This window comes from Festucalex cinctus, chromosome 12, assembly GCF_051991245.1.
Source record: "Festucalex cinctus isolate MCC-2025b chromosome 12, RoL_Fcin_1.0, whole genome shotgun sequence".
Lineage (NCBI taxonomy): Eukaryota > Metazoa > Chordata > Actinopteri > Syngnathiformes > Syngnathidae > Festucalex > Festucalex cinctus.
In genome coordinates, this window is record NC_135422.1 from 14,478,590 (window position 1) to 14,496,702 (window position 18,113).

The 18,113-nt window shown below is 40.7% G+C and overlaps 1 protein-coding gene across 1 annotated transcript; it reads right to left on the reverse strand.

The window, feature by feature from the left end:
* Positions 1-10,085: 10,085 nt before the first annotated feature.
* LOC144031222 (dynein regulatory complex subunit 4-like) lies at positions 10,086-11,418 on the reverse strand. Its single transcript, XM_077538112.1, is given in 3 exon segments — positions 10,086-11,332; positions 11,335-11,358; positions 11,361-11,418. Coding segments are annotated over 3 exon segments (1,329 nt in total).
* Positions 11,419-18,113: the final 6,695 nt, after the last annotated feature.

Genomic DNA, 18,113 nt, shown 5'->3' on the forward strand with positions numbered 1-18,113 from the left:
GGGGGCGTTCGACAGGGGTGGACCGGAGAAAGAGGACGACGTAAAATGAACAACACAGCCGTGGAATGTCACATTTTCGGTTGGATTTATGTTTGAATCACTATTTATATAATACTAGGTGTTATTACGAGTTGTTAATATCTAGTATCACGAAACGTCGCGGTGCTAATTTTAAAGTCCCCCATTGGCATCGGGAGTTGGTATCGTCCACAACAGCCTCTCATTCCTTTCCTGACTGGATTGGAAGATTGGAAGTGTCCCACTGGCTGTGGAAGGGGAGACAGCGGGTGGGACCATAAAGATATTTAAAGCAAGTCATGAAAAAGTGTTCTAATGTGGGCCAGCTTATTTTTAAAAGCGGAAATTACTTACATCGTCTTAAAAAAATGTCCCAGTGTTCTACATAAATCAACAAGTCTACTCCGCAATCAAGTCACAAAGGTGTAAAACTCAGTTCACGTATGCATCCATCCATTTTCTGTATCACGCAACTGATAAACCAAGATCCGTTGTGATGACTCAAAACTGCCAAAAGCAGCTTTAGTGGCGCCAGTCACCTGCTAAAGTGGAGAAATAAAGGAAAGTAACCCTCAAACAATGTATGACGTTTTTTTGTTTTTGTTTTTTTTTTAAATAATTTGTCCTTATTCAACCGTAGCTGTCACAAAGCGCTTACAAAACACATATAAAACATTAATAATAATCCAATCACAACAAACCAACCAATACAAACAATCACCCATGGACAAGTTTGAGCAGTGGCCCTATTTTCATGCCGAGTGAAATGTGGTCTAACTGTGCTTGGGTGGAGTTTTCTTACTTTTGGTATTTTTGCAGACGCATGCAGTTATAAATCTATGTTTACGCCGCTGTGGGTGTGAACACCATCAACTTGCATGCAAAATATACGAAAGCTTTCACAAAGGCAAAAAGATTTCTGTTTCCGGGTTATAAGTGAGCGAGACACAGCCGCCCATCACACACCGGCAAATTAATGTACCCTCATTTTATCGTATTTATAAGTTTCACCAAAAAAAGCCAAATAAAAAGCTAACGGTTGCTTTGACGCCCGCTGAACTGAGCTCCATCAACGAGGCGCGGTACTATCTGGCGACGTCTGAATGTTATTGTCGTTTGTCCGAGACAAAAGCAACGTTGAAGTCATCTTGAGCGTGTCACGTCTGCACACTCAAAGAACGATAGAAAGAATGAAATCATGGAAGAGAAAACGAGAGGAGGAAGAAAGTGATGGTGATGGCGGGGACGGAGTCAAGGAGTGAATGTCACCAGATGGCACGGTGAAAACAATACGCCATGGTAACCCTATACAGTAGTGGTCCTTTCATTCAAACACTGCAGTACGCTGGACCAAGGATGTAATAATAATAATGATTATAATAATAAATCACAAGGTGTATTTTTTTTTTTAATTTTACATAAAGAAAAAAAAATCATCAATGGCGAAATCTGTAAAGGGAAAAGTAAAATCATTAGAACAAAATAATTAGGGATGTAACGATAAGCGCAATATCGTGATATTGTGATGTTAAAACTGCCACAATATCGTCGTTGTCATGTTCACAATATTTAAAAGGAAAACATCTATTAAAAAATCAGGTGGATTTCCATTTTTGCAGTTCTAGCACCCTCTAGTGGCTAGTTTATTAGAACAATTAAATTTTTATTATGGATGTTTTGGCCTTCTATGTTCAAAATCTATGCTAATTGTCAGATGAAAGGGAACCTACTTTGCTTGTGAAGCGATCAATGTGTGCTTGCATTACCAAGTAAGTGCCTCAATATTGTTATTAGAGATTGTAGGTGGTTTATATGCATTGCTGTTATGCACAAAAGCACAATATTGTGCTTTTTTAGTATGAGTTTTTTTTTTTTTTACAATATTGTGATCTCTCCCCCCCCCACACACACACACACAATATCGTGATAATTATCGTATTGTGACCTTTATATCGTGATAATATCGTATCGTGATTTTTGGATATCGTTACATCCCTAAAAATAATGCAACAAAGTCTACTAAATAAAACAGGTTTTAAAAAAATAATACAGTAATGCATTGCTGGAAAATTCAATAAAAATACACATAAAATCATAAAATAAAAATGATAACTATAAAAACAAATTATTCTAATAAAATTAATACTAATACTTTTTCATATATTTTGTAATAAATGAAAATTATGCATCTATAGCAAAGTATAGAATAGTACAAATATAGTTGTACAATATAATATAAACAGAATCATTGAAAATCTAAAATACTGTATGTACAAAATGGGTAAATAAAATGAACAACATGTAAGTAAACATGCCAGTGAGTATAGAGCATACTGAAGGATAAACACGACATGTACTGCAATGTGCCGCCGTTTGCAATTCAAATGGCAGAGCGGAAATGCAGGTTATACATAATTACTGTATTGCCATCACCTCGGTGCAGTTGTGGAATTTGCCTGTGTGGATTTGAACACATGCAGGCGCTCTGCAGTGGCCTCCCGCAGTGTCGTACACCCCCCCGCCAACGCCAAGCGACCCACTGACTGCGCCCAATGACTCGCTGCTGCTGACTTTAAAAAGAGTCATTTAAAGCCAGTCAGCAGCTTTTGTCATTAGCTCACGATGTGCAATGAGCTGGGGAAAATGAGACACTGCGTATGCACGTGTGTGCGCGACAGCGTGTGTGTTAGTGTGAAAATATTTTGATGAACTTGAAAATGGTTGAAGCTGCTAAATAATGCATTGCTATTGACGTCGCTTTTAAGAAAACATGCAAAATTCATGCGAGCTTTGTTCCTCCCAAGCATCAAGAGAGCATGTTGAGCAACGTAATGAGCTAATGGGGCCTTTTTTTTTATGACATCGTAATTCGTAAACAACCTATTGATTTTTATTTATTTATTTATTTTTATTTGAACCAGGGACATCAGTGCTTCCCAATTAAGCGGTATGCGTAACCCCAGGGGTACGTGGAAACATTTAATAATTTAGTTCACAGATTAATTACCTGCAGCACAGCTGCGCTGTTAAAAACAAACATAGAATACGATTTTTTTAAATTAATTTTGTCCCATGTATTGTCACAGTCAGTCCATAAGCCCAGCTAGGCCGTGTATATGTGACAAATATTGTCAGTTTAGATTGTTGTGTTCCTATTATCAATAAGACTGTTTTTTGTTATTGTGATTGATTTGTGAACAGCCAAAAAAAAAAAAGAAACCAAACCGAGGCTAACTTCGTTAGCGCTGCTGTACTGACATCACCGGCAAGCGCAAAGGCGCCTCAATCTATTTTTTTTCCCCACTCATAAAGTATCATGCTTTTATATTTTTTCGGTTTATTTACGGTTTTACAATTTTAGCCCACAAATTTTGTTATTTTGAACAATCGTAAACGGAGAATTTCCGCACAATCCTGTAGCGCGACGTCATCTGCAGGCGATCCAGATACAATCTTGCAGCCCGATCACATCTGACACCGACGCCGGACTGGAGATGACAAGTTAGCTTAGTGCTAGCTAGCTGATACATAATAATGCAAATGGATTTGCAGGAGTTAAGAAAAACGTCATTTTGTGTGTGAGTTCAAGCTCCTCTATGTGTATAATATGTGCGTTTATGATCATTTCGATGGTACTCACAACCTCTATAAAAAATAATATTACAGCAGCATAATGAATCACAATAGTGGTGAAACTATTCTTCATTTGTGTCTGCATGACAGTAATACTGCCCCCGGTGGCAGAGGTGGGCCAATGGGAGACAGCAGCGCATTGAATTAAATCGAAGCATGAATTCATTAACTCATTCACTGCCATTGACGGAAAAAGACGTCAAATGATGCATTTTTTTTTCTGGGCTGGCAGTGAATGTGTTAAGCACAAACTGACTGCACAATATTTTATTTTGTGATGTTATTATTACTCCATGTTGCAAAACCCATGACCCCCTCCCCTCCTCCCACTAAGTGGAATGTTAGCATCCGTGGACATTGTAGACTCTGCAGTGCGAACGTGTCACCTGAGAGTGTAAATTCAAGCATCAGTGCACTGTGCTATCTCATGCATGCACCCTCTGCCCCCCACCCTGCTTTTAAAGCTCCATCCCCTTTGACTGCAGTAATAACATTCCTGAATATGTGACTGACTGTAGGGTTGACTTACATTATAAACAGCCTCACTTCAGTTTCACCGGAACCAACACGTCATTTTGTGGTATTTATAGTTTACTGGTATTCCTACTCTATTTATAGTTGTGTTTATATATATTGGCGATTTATGAATATTTAATATTTATCAGCCATTTTTCTAATCTCACACATTAAACTGGGTCAATAAACTTTTTTTTTTTTTTTTTTTTTTTTTTTTTACTTTGGTTCCATTAGTCATCCATCCAGAGAAAAGTAACACTGAAGAAACATGAATCCTCAATAACATGAGGAACAATAACAAACGATATGAACATCCTTGAGCTATCCTGTGAACTGGAAGCTTCAGTCAAGACAAAACAATGTCAAAAATGCACATATAAACAGTTTACAGTGAGAGGTGATAGTGAGAAGAGGAAAAAGAGAACAAATATTTGGCTTCAGTGAAGACATGTTTGGGTTTCATCCCTGTTGTCCAAAGTCCAAAAACCCTGAAAAAAAAAAAAAAAAAACTGGCAAAGTGTGCCAGTCGAAACCCTCACAGGTGTGGTCTGACCTCGGATTCTCACACGTGCTTCCCGTTTTGTTGACCAGGAAAAAGATGCCAGATGGCCCGATTGTTGGTACGTGTGTACCTCTTTAAATATTGAAATGTTGTTTAAGATTTACAATGGTTAGCCTCGACAGTTTTAGGAAGTAGATCGGGCAGGAAAAACTCTTAACAAACACCACACAACAGTGTCGTCGAATATCATAATCATCCACATCCGATAACCAGGACCTTGCTCGCAAAGGGGGGAGGAAAAATGATAACATTTTACTTGATTGTCTGTGTGTACCCTGCTTAAAATATGGAATAGTTTAACATGTATGATTGTCTGACCTGACCTGCTTTCCAAGCAGATTGGAAAGGGGGGGGGGGGGGTGATCACTCTTTAACACATGCTACAACACAAGATAATGACTCATGAATGATAATCTTTTACAAAATCACTCTTCACACACATTGCACCGCAAGATAATCAATCCATCCATCCATCCATTTTCTTGACCGCTTATTCCTCACAAGGGTCGCGGGGGTGCTGGAGCCTATCGCAGCTGGCTCTGGGCAGTAGGCGGGGTACACGCTGGACTGGTTGCCAGCCAATCGCAGCCGCAGGATAATCACGAGGGATAATCTTTTACAGATATCCAATAATCGGGCCTTTGCTGATTTGAGTGAATTGGTTTCCATGCAGATTTGGGAGGAAAGAAAAACGAGTCTTAACACAATTCAAACCACAGGATAATCACTCAGGATCATCATTAGGAAAAAACAAACAAAAAAACAAACAAACAAAAAAACACTTTTCACACAAATCACACCACAGGATAATCAATCACTCAGGACTATCTTTTAGAGACATAACAGAATCGGGCCTTTATTGATTTGAGTGAATTGGTTTCCGTACCGATTTGGGAGGGGGAAAAACACTCTTAACATAATCCACATCACAGCATAATCACTCAGGATCATCATCCCCCCCCCCAAAAAAAAAACACTTTTGACATATATCTCACCACAGGATAATCACTCAGGATCATAATTATTTAAAAAAAAAAAAGTCACTTTTCACACACATCACACCATAGGATAATCAATCACTCAGGATTATCTTTTAGAGACATACCAGAATCTGGCCTTTGATGATTTGAGTGAATTGGTTTCCGGCCCGATTTGGGAGGGGGAAAAACGCTCTTAACACAATCCACACCACAGGATAATCACTCAGGATCATCATTAAAAAAAATCATTTTTCACACACATCACACCACAGGAGAATCAATCGCTCAGGATTATCTTTTAGAGATATATCAGATTCGTGTCTTTGCTGATTTGAGTGAAAATGCTCAAATTTGGTCTGATCGTTGATATAAATATTGATAATTGTTCGCATCTTACAATCGAGTCGGGGAAAATGATTAAATTAGGCCTGAATTGTCCATGTGTTTTGTGTACCATGCTTGACATATTTGAAGAGGTTCAACATTTACGATTGTTGACCTCAGCCGTTTTCCAAGAAGATCGGATAAGGAAAAAAATCACTATTTACAGACACCACATCGCAGGATTATATTTCGGAAACATCCAATAATTTAGACTGATTGTCGGTATGTGAGTATGCCACTTAAGGGCGTAATGTTTCTTTACAATGTGACATCCCCACTTACCGGCCGGGCATACATTTTGCACATTTTTCAATTGATTTTGCGGTGCGAATCGGGATTATTGCGCTCACGTTGTCTCCTCAACGTGATACCTTTTTATCGTCTCGGCGTGGGAGTCATTTCACCTGTCATTACCCTCCCAAAATCAACTTCATCTGCAGTTCCGGCACGGTTAAGCGTCAACGCTCACACGGTCTGATGCCTTTATTACCGCCTTGAATCTGCGCTCGCTGCCTTTGTTCTTTTGGCATCTCACCCTCCTTTCACCCCCTGGTGTCGTAACCCCTCCTCGGACTTTTCAAATTCCCACAAATGCCGTCTTGAAAGAGACGTGAAGACCTTTTTCTTTATTGATCAACCTGATCTGAGACGTACAGTACGTATTAGATTGGATTTATGGTGTGTGGGTCAAGTGAACCAATTTCCTTTTGTTTCCCTCTCAATTGGCACAATTGGGATATGCGTCATGGCAGCGTAAACACAAAAAAAAAAAAAAAACAATTGAATCTTTTCAAACCAGAATCGGGCCTTTTACAAATCCATCCATCCATCCATTTTCTTGACCGCTTATTCCTCACAAGGGTCGCGGGGGGTGCTGGCGCCTATCTCAGCTGGCTCTGGGCAGTAGGCGGGGGACACCCTGGACTGGTTGCCAGCCAATCGCAGGCCTTTTACAAATGTAGATCAAAATTAAGATATACAGTACATCTAACAATGTAAGTGCTGCACTATCGAGACATTCTACCAGTCACACTTACTCCTGAATTCAATAGATCCGTTTGGAAAACTTATCACACTTTAAATGGGAAATTAACTTGGGTAGTGGTTCCGGAAGTTAAACTATGATGTGTCCATCCTGGGGCGGCCATTTTGCCACTTGATGTTGACTGAAAATTACATCACAGTGCTGAAGGGCTACGGTAACGCCCAATCACAGCTCACCTGTGTTCTTGGTTTGGTCACATGACAAACGCAATATTAGTCGACATAGAGCATATTGTAAAGAACTTTTTTGACTTGACTTCCCCTCTGATGTGAACTGCAGTTTAAAATCAGCTTTAGTCCTACAAGGTGGCAACAAAAAAATGTTATCGGTGGTGTGAAGCGCCATAACAAACGTGTATCGCCACAAAAAGGAGGACATGTTGTCAATGACCTTCCAGCCAGTGGCGCAGGAGAATAAACACCCCGGTAGGAACACTTTACGGCCTTTATGTTGCCAGGCAACTGGGAGGGGTAGTGACTGCACATAACACAACAAAGATCAAGAACTATAGCATGATACATATACAGTACACAGTGGTAGCCTGACATACGGATTTAAGACACTTAACACTGACGTTAGCATAGCAGTTAGCATGACAGAGATTGTCATAGCATTTCCATAAGGTCATAGTGTGTTAAAAAGCATCTAAGCAGATCTCTGTAGCATCATCTCCATGTTCCTCCCAGCCACATTAGCATGGATTGCAATTAGTTATGAAAATTGATGTGAAACGTGAAATCAGTTTGAGCGCCTAATTAAAAATGTACCATCCTTGAATCAAACTGCATGTTTCAACACACATATCGAATCATCTTCTATGGGGTATATGCCACGGAAGAGGCGGGACTGTTTTTGCACATCAGTTTGGTTCCGGTTCGGTTTGCGACGTGTGAGCTGCGTCAAAATACTTGTGCTTGCGACTTTGTGCTCCTCGGTTGCGCGTTCGCAACCCGGACCAGAACCAAACTGATGTGCCAAACCACGCCCCGCCTCTTCCGTGGCATATACCCCATAAGGCAGATACACACCCATACATATAGAGAGCAAAGTGTCTTCAAAATTACGTGCTGTTTTGGTTCACTCAGCATTAATCGCCTCCTAATTAAACAGCAACATTCAAATAAAGAGCCTCTCAGAACAGGAACAGTTACTTCAGTGAGGCACAGGAAGAAGGGCTGTTTAGCTAAGGCCGAAAAACCAGGGCTAGTGGTTCGCCCGTGGTGACGCATGTTGGATCGGCTCGGGACCCGGCCCAGTGCAAGACCATGAGGCTCTCAACGAGGGAACATCTGGTTGCGTTTATGGAGCCTGCTGTTCATTCTGCACAACATTCCAGGGCAGGGTCTGTTGTAATGTGTCACACAGATCCAGAACATGGAAGTTCAGCCATTGGATTGCATGAAAGTAAGAGTCTAAATTACAGGTGTCGAAAATTAGAGTGAATTGGGAAAACATGGAGGCGTGTGGGTACCGTAATGTCGCCAAAGCACTGTTAGAAATCTGGTGTATGGGGCTAATTTTCTTTCTGATAGATACGTAGGATACATAGCCTTGCAAAAACCGCTGAATTGTTTTTGTTTTGAAAAATATACTTGTAAACAGTGCACCAATTCCCAACCCCTAAGCATATTTGTCCTTGTCCGTGTGATTTTACTCAGTTTTATCACCACGACCATGCCAGCGACTCCGACAACCAGCAGGAAGTAGATTAGCCTGGGCCGTCTTCGGCCATTGTGACCCGTATGGATTATCAGGACCGATATGTTTTCAGGGGGAAGGTTGTAAATTTATCTTGTGGGCAAGCCAGAGGATTTGAACAACCTCCTGTTTTGGTGCCAGACTGGCTGGTAAAAAAAAAAAAAAAAAAATGTAACGGAAGGCGGCTGTGGATTAGTTGCTAGAGTGGGTTGTCCAGTGACTGAAGGGGTTCTGGTTTGAACCCTGACTCTGACTGTCTGCAGTCAAAGTGTCCTTGGGCAAGACAACGAACGCTGATTTGCTCCTCTGGAAAAGGTAACCATTTAATTGCGGAAAGTCGCATCTCTGTATGAAAGGCTGGTTTATGTTCTAATGCCCATTTTCTGCCTTATAAGTACACAAGTTCTCAATGAAAGTCTCGACAAATGTTGACTTTACCAGTTTCTAGTTATTTATTATTTTAACGTCGCCTCATCATCGATGGAGTATGATTAAAAGTGTCAAGCCTATTTTGACAAAGCTACATAGCACATTTTGTAGAGTAAATTTTACTCTGAAAAAGACTATATTCTGGCCCAGGCTAAACAGAGGAAACTTTATACTCGGACGAGAGTAAAATATTCAAAACAAAAACAAAACCATCCCAACCAATCCATTTTTGGTGTCTTTTGGGACACCTCAGCAATATGTTAGCTAGCAAAAAGTGGAGCATAGCTCAAGCGGTAGAGTGGCTGTCTCCCATGCTGAAGGTTTTGGGATCGTTCCTCAACCCTTGAGTGTTTTATTGTTGTTTTTAGTATTTTACTCGCTTCCAAGTGTACAAATTTACTCTGTTTAGAGTGGGACCGAATATAGTCTTTTTAGAGTAAAATTTACTCTACGAAATTGACTGTGTAGGAGCAGAAAGTACAGATTAACTGTTTTTATTTGTAGGGAGTAAACAGCATCAAATATTTGAATTAAGTCCAGACACCAGAAGAATGTATTTAAGTGCAGACAAAGTATTTGTACTTTGTCGCTATCCACCATGTCAAAGGCACTATGGTCTGTCCAGAGGCGCATCTAACCAAGCAGGAATTTGGAGTTGATGCCGAATCCCTACAGATGTTGAGAGCTACGCTCACGGATAACAGAGCTCACGATTTCCATCGTTTCGGTCACTCCAAAGAAAACCTGAAAACCTGAAACTAGAGTCCCCCATGGAAGTCCAAAACGTTCCACCACGTGAATACTGTTTCCCGAGCCAGCGTTAAGCACTAAGGATCTTTTCAAGCTTCTCCAGCGTTTTGGTGGTGGCCTCTAGTTTGAGCTTCAGCTGCCTTGTCTGCAGCCCATTGCGGTGCTGGACCTCCAGAAGACCTGCCGCATGGCTCTTAAGCAGATCATCGTGCTCCTGCTCCTTGCGCTCCAGGTCCTGGACAAGAATGCTGTGCTTGATGGACAGTTCCTCCAACTCCTCCTCCAGGACTCTGAGGCGAGCGTCGCTGGCCTCGCGCTGGGCCTTGTCCTCGTTGTGCTTCTCCAGCTGCCTGTGGAGCTCCTCCAGTTTCTTCTTGTCCTGCTGGAGGCTCTCCTGCGGGCACGAGGGCTGCTTCTGGATGAAGTTCAGCTGCCGCACCACGCCCTGGCACATGAGCGTGGTGAGCTGCTTCTCCAAGAGGGAGATCTCCTCCATGTGCGCTTGGTAGAACTCCCAGCTTCGCTGCAGCGCGTCGCGGAAGGCGCCGTCGTGCTCCTTCTTCAGCGACTCCAGACGGATTTGCATTTGGGTGTCCAGGATGTTGATTATGGCTTCGAGCTTCATCTCGGACGCCTCGATCATCGGGAGGATCTTGGCGTTGTGCTTGGCCTCCAGCTCCACCTTCCTCCAGTCATGCGGGACCATGATGTCCACGAGCTCGGCCGCCTGATTAAACTTCAGCTGCTTGATATGGTTTTGGCTGAATAGCTCTTTCTCGCTGAGGTGCACCTGCAGGCTGCGGATCTCGTTCAGCGCCCCTTGCTCCATCTCGAAGCGCTTGTTGTTGTCGATGATGGAGAAGCCGGCACCGTCCCGCTTCAGTTGTGAAACGTTGGTGTGGCACTCTGACTCCAGGTGCCGAACTTTCTGCTGGTATTTAGCCACCAACATTCGGTGGCGCATCTTGGCCTCGTCCCGCACAATGCTACCCTCGCGCAGCTTGTCCTTCACGTCTTGCAGCTTTTGCTTGGCGATCTCCCAGAAGGCCTTGACCTGATCCCGCATTAGCTGGAAACTCTTCTTCTCATCCTGGATGCGCTGCAGCTGGTCTGTAATCTTAGCCACGCGCTCCATCAGTTGCTGTTCCGTTAGTTCAGTCAGGGGCGTGTTTTCATTGACCTCTGCCGCCTTGCCTTTTTTACCTTTGCCCTTGCCTTTGCCCTTCCCTTTGCCTGCCATCCTGGAGAACACTAAAAAAAAAAATATATATATACAGAAAAGTCCTGGTTGTATTTTGAGGACAACCAGTTGATTGTTGATTGTTTTCTGGTGTTGCAGAATATGTAATAGTAACTACTTTGAAACGACTATTATCGCCAAGCCTGAAATGTTGTGACGTCATCATCATCATTACCAATGAGGTGTCCTTTGAAGAGAAGGCTAATTTAGATGACACAATATGCCTCATCAAACATCACAGACGACATCTTTCTTAACAGTGTAACGGTACCGTTGTTGATAGTTATTCTCACTTTCTGGTTCGAATCTCCTTCCTGTGTGAATCCTGCAAGTTCTCTCCATTTCGGAATGTTTTGTCTGAAAGGCGCACCTGGCATTTTTTTTGCCTGTGGCTTTCACATAGACCCCAACGAAACAGGATAGTGTCTCAACTATAGAATGTGTGCTTCAGCACAGTGACATTTTAAACGTCATTAAATATGTTCCTATTTACACATTAGAAAAACATTTTTACAGCATTGTTTTTCCCCTTTACTTCACCCTAAAACGCAAGTACAGACCAAATTATGACTTTTTTTTGGCATACCACAGCTTTTCATGATGTACAAGATACTTATGGAAAATACAAAACATCGGGAACAGTGACAACCCGCATGGAAAGATAGAGCCATCTTGTTCCACATATCTTTGTTTCAACTACTTTATGTCAAGGAATCTATGTTTAACTCATTCACTGCCAGTCATTATAGAAAATTTTTACATTTCCAATACTCGCGTGATATTACATTCAATAATTATATATAAACCGAATCTACCAAATAACAGAATAGACTCCCTACTTTTTGTCCCGTCCCGTTCTTTTATAATTGACAGCAGAAAAATGTAGGTTTGCCAAAATACAGCCATTTCTCCCATGGACTCTGAAACTGTGTTTATTTCCTATAAAATGGGGCAATGATGTCATCTACCGGTGGTTGGGCATCAGTAAAGTTGTTTCCAAGTTTGATATTTACAGTGGAGCATGCTCAGATTCGCCCCCATTTAGCACCGCTCTAAAAAATACAATTGACAAGTATACTTGTCAAAGGCAGTGAATGAGTTTTAATGTAAGCATTCTCATGTCTAGCCACAACCGCCAGATAAAGCAATGTTAACAATTTAGATCTAATTCAAATAAATAAAAAACGAGTAAGTGATTACAGCGATGCGAGTGATGCAACAGGAACCTTGATATTTCACCAGCCTATGAACTCTGTGGACTGCTGCTTGATGTTTAATCATACGTCTTTAAAAAATGTTCCACCAAGGAAACGAGCTTTTGTTGTAACTTCAAACTTGTATTGGGGGACGTTTGGAGAAGGATTAAGTGTCTCCGAGGCTCGTTGTCTGTTTCCACCAAACACAACAGATTAGCGCATTCCGGGGCGTCACTGATACATCTGAAAGGAATTATAGTTTTTTCGGCTCATGTTTTTCGGATGTTGACGTAAGCGGGGTTTTTTTTTTTTTTTTCCTCAAGGATTGAAGCTTTTTCTTCTTTGAGTTCGCGGAATGGAGGTTTTCACGTGGTCACCACTGCTGGATGCTGGATCCACCCTTTTCCTCCTCTGAGAAGGAACTGCAGTTGATATAATTCCAGGTTTGCCCGCAAGTACGTCCTCATGTATTTGAGTGAACCACAAATGCTGTTATTTCATCCTCGAGAAAGTCCCAACACTAGCTGCAAGCTCCAGGAAAATAAAGCTAGTCTACTCAAGCTTGTGAGCTAGCTTACTTAGGTCATTACTGGCTACAGCGGCCACTGGCTAGTCTAATCATTTAGAGTATGAAAACAAAAATGATTATTTATTTGGTAAATTCCGTATGCAGGATTTGTCGAAGTACTGTAATGCAGTTGTAGTCTGAGCCATCTGTGTCACATACGCCACATCATCATTTTTGTGGGGGTGTAAAATGTGCTTGAGGTTTTACAAGCAAAGACATGAACAGGAACATGCATTTTAATCTGAGGGTCTTGTATCAGACGGAACAAATCATTGCTTGACACATTTGTAGAGGATAAAAATTTGATTCCAAAGAGAGGGAGTCTTGTAGTCAGTCAGTTTCACTTAGCAACATCAAATTTGTCAGACATGTCTAAATGAGTAGACGCACAAAAAAAGTCTCAAGAAGCCATGCATGAAAAGACACGGCAAGTTCACATTTAGGCTTGGTAGGACCTCCTAAAATTTTACAAAAACAATCTTTTCCCCAAAAGCCACTGTCTATCATGAGCAGATGCATAAAAAGTCTAAAGGAGACATAGGAAGCCGTTTTGGAGGCCATTTTGGATCAGTCGGCACCTCTACCATTCAGCAAAAACAATCAGCCAACGAGATGAAATTTGGTAGGCCTGTCTATTACAGGACGACCCGCAAAAAAGTCTGAAAATGGCATGCCTGAAGACTAAGACACAAGTCTGAACTTTTGCTTTGTAATGGCCGTTTTGCCTCAGCCGCACTCTCGTGTGTGTGTTTGTGTGTATGAGGCAAAAGGTGGTGAAATGTGACCACAGGTGAGCTCGCAAACACAAGTCGGGGCCTGCCCTCCTTTCAGCGGGATGAACCCAAGCTAACATTTGGGAATGTGTCGGCATGTCGAGCGTGAAATCCAAACAATGCGACTGGGCTCTGTTCAAATACCTCCTTGGGAAAAAAATCTTTTCTCACTGCGCTGGTTTACAACTTAGGCTAATAATAATAATAGTAGGGAGATTTCAAGGGGATCTTAGTTTAAAAAGTCAAACTAAACTTGGAATATAAACTATCAACATGTGTGAAGTTGTTTTGATAGAGAAATTCTGCTATTTGGTCCCTAGAGTTAATAACGAAAGCATTCCCCTCACGGCAAAAACAAAAACTGATATGCCATCTTTTGTCGTCGTCTTTGAACCAAGAAGTGGCCTTTTATTTCGGCACTTGTACGACAATTAAGACGTCCTTTAGACAGGAGGCAAATTCTTAAGCTCTGCCATGTAGTCGGCATGACTGGAACCTCCGCTGCTGACACAGTGGTGGTACTTCCGTAGGTCGTCCCCCTCGCTTGTGGAGAAATAAATTCTCCACGGGAGGCATGTCAAAGTCCAGACACTTCGACGTCATCCACAAGTGCCTTTTAGCCCTAACAAGGCTGTCAGGATTCTACAGTAGTACGCCAACAGCTTTTCTTGTTTGCTAAAGTACTTTGTCAGCCTTAAATCTGAAAATAACGTAATATATTTGCTCAGCAATATTTACCTTTGGTTATATGCTCACATAAAAAAAAGTTACTTAAGTACTTTTAACCCCACTAAAAGGAAGTAGCCTACTAGCTTAGGGTGAGCACACGTCAATCACACAGTTGTCATAGCGACATACCAAAACTAGAACTACTTCCTGTTTCCGTGTATAAAAATCATGGGAACTGTCCTACTAGCCTAATGCTAAGGTCGCCAGTCAGACCTAGTTAAGTGTTCACATTTCCAATGTAAACGGCACAGATAGCTTCCATTAGGTGCCGGGATCGAGTATAAAAGGTTGGATAATGATGTATGCGTTGTCTTCTTTAACGCTGTTGAACTGTCAACCAGGTTAGCATTTAGCATTAGCTAAAGCAATAACACAACCACGGGTCACCAGATTGACTAGCGATTACGTTTGTTTTGAATAGTTCCTGGTGAGAATTTATTCTAGGCCCTATACAGTGTTGCCTCATTTTCCGTTGGGGTAAGGTTCCAAAAAAATACCTACAATAAATGAAATCCGCAAAGTAGTTAGCTTTATGTTTGACATTTATTATAAATGTTTTAAAGGCTCTAAAACCCCCCCACCATACAGTTTAAACGCTTTTCTCATCGAGGCATTTACATTTTCTCAAAGTTCTCTCGTTTAAACATTCTCAAGGTTAAAGGCATCGTAAATTATATAAAATATGTACATTACTGAATAAATAAATAAATAAATAAATAAATAAATAAATAAATAAATAAAGCATTCAAAATAAACAGCGAGGCCGCAAAAAGTGAACCACGTTATAGCGATGGAACGCTGTATTGGATTTTTAGCGAAATTGTAGTGGCCTGGTTTTTAATTTTGAAAATCTGGTCACTTTAAACTAGCAAACTATCACTAACTTGGGTTTGTTTGTTTTTTCCCCCAAGTTTGTTGAGTCCTTTTTGGTCGTTCTGTTTTTGTGCAAAATCTGAGCACAAAACAAAACTCTCCCTCCCTTTCCCTGGTGTCCCAATCTTAAATGAATTCCGATGTCTAAATGTACACCAGTTCCGAGCCAAGCAGAAAATGTTTCAACTCAGGGTGTGTGTGCATGTGTGTTGTGTTGGGGGCTTTTCGACTGACCCAGGACCAGATGTAGGTTTCGGGTCGGGTGCCGAGCGCCACAACAAACCTCGCCGTCTCCGTAGAAACGGTCGCTCGGCTGGCTGACTTTGTTTCCCAGGAGCCATTAACACCGACACACACACACCCACACACACCCACACACAAAACAATAAAATAAAACAAAACAGCCAAACCGCAGTTTTGGGTTTGCCCTGCCTTAACCTTCTCAATGTTGCAAAAATTCCATTTACTTCCTACTCAAAAGCTATCATACACAATTATTCTTTTGACACCAACTGTGCTCATCTGTGTTAGCGTCACTAAAAGTGTGTAGTTGTGGACAGGGCTGGACTGGCACTAAAAAAATTGGCCCATGCACATGTAGTTCTGCCTCTGATGTTTACTGATGATGTTTCAGTTTGCTATCTATATTCGAAATGGATTAACGGACAGGTCCAGGTGGTCCCTCTAAATTGTGGGCCAGCGTCTTGGGGTAAATGTAGGAAAATAATTAACTAAATTAAATTAGTAATTAATTAAAAAGCAGTACATCGGCCCCAAAAGAGGCCGGCCCACCGGGCATCTACCCTCTATGCCAGATGGCCTGTCCAGCCCTGCTTGTGGAGGTAATCTATGGTTAATAGAAATGAATCACATTATAAAACAGGAAAAATATATTTTAACAATGTAATTTTTTTAAATCATGAAAATAATTTCCACATAAATTGTTTTATCAAAGTATTAAGCAAATCTGGTGGTCAATCTTAATGTACTTGGGTTGGGTAAACGTAATTAACTATAGGTCCAACTTAATCTAATTATGTTTAATAATTTACTCATGTTTAATAAACGTCATTTATTCATGGTAGTTCAGTTAAGCCAGGTCAAAGTCACTATACGCAATGTAAGTCTTCAGTTAATCTACCATGCGCGTTTTTGGAATGTGGAAGGAAACCAGCGTAAACCCACAGGCACAGGACGGCTGGGAACAAATTTTGAGCCTAGAACCTCTGAACTAGGGTGGATGTGCGAACCTGCACTCACTGTGGCTCACTGTTGTCATCACCTGTGATGACGTTGCAGCATACAAAAATGGCTGCCTTGTGTGATTTAAACTTGAATGAATCTATTAAATGTGAAGTCGACTTGATTTAATCATGAATGAAATTATTGATTACGTATTTCAATGTAAGTAAATGAAGCAGGCAGGCAATGTATTTATTTATTTATTAGTGTAACGTAATTAAAACATAATACAAAACATGTAGGGTGGGAAAAAAATCCATTCAATTACGCAAGTGTACTTAATGAAGTGTCAAGTTGGTCAGCATGGTCTAAATTTGAGTGGAAAGTCAAATTTTAAATGTCCGATTAACAATGGAAAACTCCTGTTGCAAGGACACCATGGAATAAAAGTGCTCATACAATGCCATCTACTGGCAAGAATATGCTATAAACACTCATTAAAAAAAATCATCGTTGTAATATAAGCATAAATTGATTTCATACTGTTTAATTTATAAATGTACTTATTGATCAGTGAAATATTATCCCGCCTATGTATGTTTCGCCTGAACAAGACTGTATAACTTAACTTACCAACCCTGGCCTGTACCTTTAGTGAAGCTACATTAGTGTTCACGGAGTCTCATCATGTATGGGACCGATTTGCACAATGTCTGTTTAAAAAAGAAAAAAGAAAAATGAAAAAAGAAAAAGAAAAGAAAAGAAAATTGACCAACCTCCATCCCACCCCTAGGAAGTACAGTACAAACTGCGAGTGGCAAACGTGAATATAATTTTAACTTGCTACTGAACATGTTTATTGAAGTATCAACATTAAAATGTCATCTGTTGTGTTGGCTCTGTGATAAAGCAGTCTGTAAGCTTTTACAATAGAGACCACATCATTGAAACAACCTTTAATTCAATAACAAAGAGGACAATTGTCAATATGTCCGGAGTCAGTGGTTCTAAAACAAAGTAGACCACAACTTTCAAAGTGGTGTAAGCGTCATGACAACCACAGAACACGTTTTTTTTTTGTTTTGTTTTTTTGGCTATGACACAGGAAAGAGCTCAAATGCTTGCTACATGTTAACATGAAATATCAGTAACACGCAATGAATTCATGTTTGTTTCTACAGCAATTGTTGCTATATGCTAACATAGCTAAAATTATAACAGTTAAGGAACAGAGAGGCCTTTCTGTGAGGGCGTCTTCTTCAATGGGGGTGAGTTATTTTAGTTTTGACTTCTTTCAATTGGCACCCATATATATATATATATATATATATATATATATATATATATATATATATATATATATATATATATATATATATATATATGTATTTTTTACACACAAATGTTTTATTTCTAGCGTCGAAAAACTGCTTATAAACAGGGAAAACGTACTGTCCGGGTCTTCAAAAGGCTTGAGTAGTTTTGCTTTAGTTGTATTTCCAAGTTTAATGCTAATGATATTATAATGCTAAATAAT